The 6521-nt window shown below is 38.9% G+C and overlaps 1 protein-coding gene across 1 annotated transcript; it reads right to left on the bottom strand.

Annotated features, from left to right (window-relative positions):
* Positions 1-219: 219 nt before the first annotated feature.
* LOC125894700 (uncharacterized) lies at positions 220-5582 on the bottom strand. Its single transcript, XM_049586280.1, has 9 exons — positions 4972-5582; positions 4664-4793; positions 4372-4446; positions 3624-4013; positions 3060-3158; positions 2586-2818; positions 2069-2247; positions 1801-1894; positions 220-1685 (listed from the first exon to the last, which is right to left on the bottom strand). Exons 4-9 carry the CDS (start codon positions 3901-3903, stop codon positions 1521-1523), a joined length of 1050 nt encoding a protein of 349 aa, XP_049442237.1. The 5' UTR covers positions 3904-4013; positions 4372-4446; positions 4664-4793; positions 4972-5582; the 3' UTR covers positions 220-1520.
* Positions 5583-6521: the final 939 nt, after the last annotated feature.

Below are 6521 nucleotides of genomic sequence, written 5' to 3'. Positions count from 1 at the left end.
TAATAGTTAGAATTTTGTCATTAAAAAAGCTCATAAAATCATTACTGCTAAGGGCTAAAGGAATACAAGGCTCAATAGAGCTTTGACTCTCAGTCAGCCTGGCTACAGTGCTGAAAAGAAACCTGGGGTTGTTCTTATTGTCTTCTATTAATGCTGAGTAATAGTTTGCTCTGGCCCCTCTTATAAGTTTTGAGACTGTCTGTCCAGATTAAACGAGATTCTTCCAGTTTGGTTAATCGCCAATTCCTTTCAAACCTTCGCGATATTTGTTTTAACTTACGGGTTTGAGAATTATACCAAGGAGCGAATTTTCTTTGCTTTTTTAACTTCTTTTTAAGAGGAGCTACAGAGTCAAGTGTTGTTCGCAGCGAGCCTACGGCGCTATCGACAAAATGATCAAAGTCGGTACGGGAAACCTCTGTTACTGAGGGACTTGGTATTGAATTTAATGACGGAGTAATCTTTTCCTTAAATTTTGCGACAGCACTATCTGATAAACATCTAGTATAGTAACTTGCTGAGTGGTGTGTGATCGAGTAATAAGAAATCGAAAGTAATCAGATAATGATCCGATAGCGAGAGATTCTGTGGAAAGACTTTTAGGTTATCAATTTCAATTCCATACGTCAGAACTAGATCGAGGGTATGGTTAAAACAATGAGTAGGTTCATGTACACCCTGACTGAAGCCAAAGGAGTCTAATAATGAGATAAACGCGGTAGCCAGGGAGTCATTATCAACGTCGACATGAATGTTAAAATCGCCTACAATAATAACTTTATCTGATTTAAGAACTAAACTGGATAAAAACTCTGAGAATTCAGATACAAATTCAGAATACGGGCCAGGAGCACGGTACACTATAACAAATAAAAGTGGCTGCGAGGTTTTCACAACATATTCAGTCCACTGATGAACCAGAAGCTGTTGACACTTCACAACTACAGTCAATGAACATAACAAGTACCCCCCTTATTTACCTGGTTATTTGTTTTTTATACATTATTCATGCACAGGCTATTTTAATGGTAAAATCTTAATAATGTATGTTGTTATAAATATGTTTTTTTTATTGAATCTGTGCCAGAGAATTAGATTGAGGACTTAACCGGGACACCTGTCGATTTCAGAACAGATAGATAAGACAAGACTAAATGAAACTGTAATGATCCCTGTGGGAAAACTGCATGTTCAACCAAAAGCACTGGGATGAAGCCCGTGTATTAACCCTTTTTCGCGCACCCTGCCCTTTCCCATTGCTACAATAGCACTCATACATAGACTATGGCTGAGAAACACAAACGAAAAAGGCACACACACACACACACACACACACACACACACACACACACACAGTCTCATTTCCATCACTTCACATTAAATTCAAACCAAGTCTTCACCTTAAAAGTAATGATTTACATTAAGGGGACCTGCTTTTTGTCCCCATTACCCATAAGGGAGGCACGTCCCCACAGCATGACTGTGTCAACAGATTTACATCTCCACAATGTGAGAAATACCTAATACACACACACACACACACACACACACACACAAACTATTACAAACACATACCTGCAGACTGCAACTTGAATGCCCTCCTCGTCTATCTGAGCACCAGACTTTTTGGATGTCTCTCTGCCAGCGGTGAACTTGGCAGTACCACAAACAGCACTGTCATTTGCCTATGAAGTAATTTCATTATACACACATTGTGACGTGTAAAAAAAAAAAAAAGAAACAACAACAACACAAAAAGTTGTATAAACTATCGTAATAAACAAACCAAATCTTTCTTACACTTCTCATGTTGCCCCTGACAAGGTCAACAAATGTTTCAACTTCCTCATCCTTGGCCAGGAACAAGCCCTCGTACAGCGGTGGCTCCTCAGTCCTGTCCATGATAAGTTTACATGAAAGTCAATAATAAAAAAAACAAATTATTACATTTACTGTTATTTGTGAAAATGACTGTTATGACTACTCAAAGGCAACCCTATGGACTACTATTTGTACTAGCTGTGCTTTTTTAGACAATCCCATGATAAACATCTGTATATTACCTTACCCTTTTGACTTGCAGAAACGGTAGCGCTTTCGATTTCCATCAGAGCAGACAGCTAACATGTCTGGAGAACATGCTGGACAGACAAAATGATGGACCTGGCACATATCCTCTTCTTTGTATTGACAGAAGCAAAATTCAAAAAAGCTTCGCTGAAATGTATCAGCACAGATACTGCCTGTCTGTATATTAACAAAAGTTTGATTAGAAATTTTTTGGAAAGCAATGCCCACAATAAATATTAGTATTAGGTATACAGTAATATGATTTTGCCTGTGGATATTCTTATTCATCCAGGTCATAGTTATCTCAAGACAACTGACTCGAACGCAACTGGACTTAGTTTTGTCTTAGAAGACGTTTCACCTCTTATCCAAGAGGCTTCATCAGTTCATGCTTGTCAGACTAGGCTGGAACTAGTCTGACAAGCATGAAATAAGTCCAGTTGCGTTTGATTCAATTGCCTTGAGTAATAAGATTTTGTTTAGTGTATGTTTCAGTGTGATTCAGGCAGATTTACCCTTCCAGCTTGAACAGATCTGTGCTCCAACATTTTCAGGAAGGCCAGTCTGGACATGGCTGGTGCTGTCACCTTCATCTGTTCAAATGACGTGAAGACATCAAACTTGTACAGGGTCTGGCAGCTGGTGCTAGCTGGCCAGTACCGATACATGAGCAGGTCTTTAAACTCGGGAGTCCATTCTGCAGAGCAAGATGGACAGGACTTCCAAGGCAAGCAGACATCGTATCGTCCTGTTAACAAGTGGACATTGTAAAGGCTAAAGATACTTCATTAATCGAATTGTGACAGTTTGTCTGGTCATACTGTATTTTGTACAGAGAAGTGCATATATGATACATGAGCTATTTCACATGGCATTTGGAAGTTACTTGAAAATGACCAGGTCATAAAAAGTTTTGTGTTGCACACAATGGTTATGTTCTATCATACAACACCGCTTGCACAAAAAGGAGGTGTTTCACAACAACATACCATTGATGGTGACCACAGAAATATGCTTCCCTGGAGTGACTGTGAGATCATGACAGCATTCACATATTGACCTTGGTGTAGGAACAGGCAGTTGACATACTGAAATACAGAAAGAAGTTATGAGGGGTGTATTTATAGTTTTTCCTCAATCCCTTAGATGAATTACAAAAAATGCTAATCTCATTCTCAAAATAGTGCCTCAAAAACACATTTAACACATCTGGCCACAGCAGTAGTCCAACTGTCATTTTCACTGTGTTTAAACAAATGCTTAAGGAAATTTCACAAAATTCTGATGCATTATGTTGATGCAATTCTGCTTTTACTGTGAATTGCTGGTCAAAACAAATCAAATTTTGGTCATTCAGCTTTGTACATTTAACACTCACACTTTAGAGTTTTCAGAATAAGATTAAAATTAGGTTAGCGCTTCATAAAATCTAGCGCCATTAAGAAGAAATGTAACCTACACACATTTGTACCAACACACAATATTTGAGGAATAACCCTTCAAATAGGACACATGGACATAATCTATGGTTAATCTTGTTAATCTTAACATACTTTGTTCACAAAACTGAGGCTGGCCATCTTCATCCACCACCACAGCAATGGTAGGGGCAATGGGCTCAAAAAACCCATGGAACACAGCCTCTCTGTCATGGAAAATGTTCCTCTTGTGGGCCTCCATGTCACAGGTTGCACAGAGGAACTCCATGTCCAGTGGTACACAGTCCAGGCACCTAATAACAGATTCTGCAGCACAGTATCTGTGGCACTTCTGGGTGACAATTCTCTCAGCTGAGAGTTTTGCATCAAAAAGCAGCGTCCTAGCAATTTTCATTCTCACATCTGTGAGAAGCTGCCTTTGTGCCCAAGCAGAAACTGTTCTGTCTGTTGCCTCTGGAACCTGGACTGCAGTTAGAGTGTCCCTTAACTCTTGGAGACGTGTTTCTAAAAAATGAAACAGCTGTTAATCCACCAAAAAAACACAAGGAATGTATGGTGGATAGTAAGTATATTGAAGCACTTCTGAGTTGAAAAATACATGCTCTAGTAATAGAAACATGCTATAACTCATGAACATCAATATCAATATTAGCAAGTGATACTTCTACCAAATATACATTAACTTGTCATGAGACAGTCAATACTCACGATAGCATTTGCAAGTATAGTTCTGTTTTACTGTAAGTCTGTAGTGAAATTGACCAAATCTACTGCTTAATTATGATTAACTGAATGAGTAAATAAATGGAGGAGTGGGAAAACTACAGTGAAAGTCAACTGTTGTAACAATCAATACACTCACCAAGACTTGTCAACTATTGATCTTCTATCTGAAAATCTTCCGCATGCACAGGATCCCCTCTTCTGGCTCGTGAAGCTGCAGAGAGTGTTTCTTGCTTAACCTTTTAATCAATCTAATCAGGCTGTTAAAATAACTTCTATTTTAGTGTGAAAAGGTTTAACAAACATTGCAACACGCTTTTGTGAAAGTGCTACCCTCAACTCACTTCATCATACTGGTACCCACCAAAATAATATTTAATTAATTATATTATTCTTAGACTATAGTAACCCTGGTATAGTAAAGAACAAACCTGATATGGTGCTTTGTGTTTCCCGACGTTTCTCATGTCCGCTTGTGACCACTGGTTTAGTGAGGGATCTCTTCCTGCTTTTCCTCTTTTTCCTTTGAGGAAAGGCAGGGTTTTCCATGCTCATGGCAGCCTATATGTTTGCAGAGTTGTAAGATACACAGCAATAATGTAACAGTAGCACTTATGATTAAACATTATTCAACAGTTCCATAAAAGGTTCTAACTGACCCTTTACATTACATCAATAAACAGCAAAAGCAATCATTATGTTACAGACTTGGGTATTTGCTTATCATGAAAAGTCACACCCTGGCCTCATGGAGATGAGCATCACTAATTAATGCTGCCATGTGGATCCTGGCCTCACTGGGATCCTCAAAGATCCTCACATCTGAATTGAGGGACATTGTGTACAAATACAAACAATACAGACACAGTATAAACAATCAGAAAATGAAGAGAGAGAAAGAGAGATGTGAAGAGACAGTGAGAAAGAGAGTGGCTCTTAAAAGTGCCGTTGGTTTGGTGCGTGTGTGTGTGTCAGTGTGTGTGTGCTGTTGGTGTCAGAGTGTTTGCAATACAGCTGTAAAAGAGGAAACAGAAAAACATTATTAGAATAACCATTGAAATATATGAGCATTTCTTAATTGCTCTGACCAAAATATTGTAATTATTAATTAAATCTTCATGTAACCTAAGTACAACCACTACATACAATACCAATCAGTTCTTACTGTACAAATATCAGAGGCCACACTCATCCATTGCTACCTTTTCTGAATGTCACAAATAACTAAACTAACAATACCATCTTATCTCATGATGAGTTCAGTGTCTTCTAGAAAGACAAGAACTTGCAGAGGTATGGCATCATAGTGTCTGCTGGACACTATCTGTAGAGTCGTCTCTCTATTTAATGTTTTAGGTCTGACCGGCCTGACCGGCGAAGTGAGTGGTCAGTCCACTCCTCTGGAAAAATTCCGGGCCACGTTTTATTCCAGTACATCCCTGATGGCGGTAATCTCCGTAATAATGACCCTTCTGACATGTGCCTTGCACTTTGAATGTCACTTGAACAACTGCGACAACTCTGTTAATGACTGTCTTTACAACACATGGGAAAACAACGTGGGCCTACATGCGTTAAATTGATTTTGGTAGCTGGCAGTGCCACAATCCAACTGTGCCAGGGAGATGTCATTTAGCTAGCTGGCTAACTGTAACACGAATCTGCTGTAATGGCGTGCCATCTTAGCTTAGCATTAGCAAACTGCATTAGGCAAGTTGTTGGAAGTTAGTTGTTTACAACGTTAATGGAACACATTAACACACTCAATCTAATCTCCAGCGATGGAACGCTATACAGACTGGGGTACAACGGAAGAAATAACAGCAATATTACTCTGTGTTTTGAACAAATGAACACCCATTGGTTCGAGATACTTACTGTAGTGGTGGCAGTGAGCGAAATGAATGAAAGCGCAGTGCTGATGGGTAAGAAGCGTGCGTGACGTAGCGTTGCCGTGGTAACGACTGAAGCTTCTTCTGGTTCATTACGATTATTAATAATAATATTATTAATGTGAAAGAAAATTCATTTGAAAAATATATATCAGCCTTGCAACGATGTGCATGCAACCGCAAATATTTATTTCATACAGATGATGTTGGAGCCGTAGTATTCACACCATTCCAAAACATATCAAATGGAACTATATGCAAATTCACAGTCAACAAAAAGTCACATTACCCACGGGTGAACATTGTCCTAATATCATATTTAACAAATTGGTCATTCCAATGCGGAAGGAGTGGTCTTCACAGTCATTATCGTCATCATCACGTTATTATTATTATT

The sequence above is a fragment of the Epinephelus fuscoguttatus genome, linkage group LG9 (genome assembly GCF_011397635.1).
Source record: "Epinephelus fuscoguttatus linkage group LG9, E.fuscoguttatus.final_Chr_v1".
NCBI classification, from domain to species: domain Eukaryota; kingdom Metazoa; phylum Chordata; class Actinopteri; order Perciformes; family Serranidae; genus Epinephelus; species Epinephelus fuscoguttatus.
Note: the sequence above shows the minus strand (reverse complement) of the source record. Positions and strands in the feature narration are given on the sequence as shown.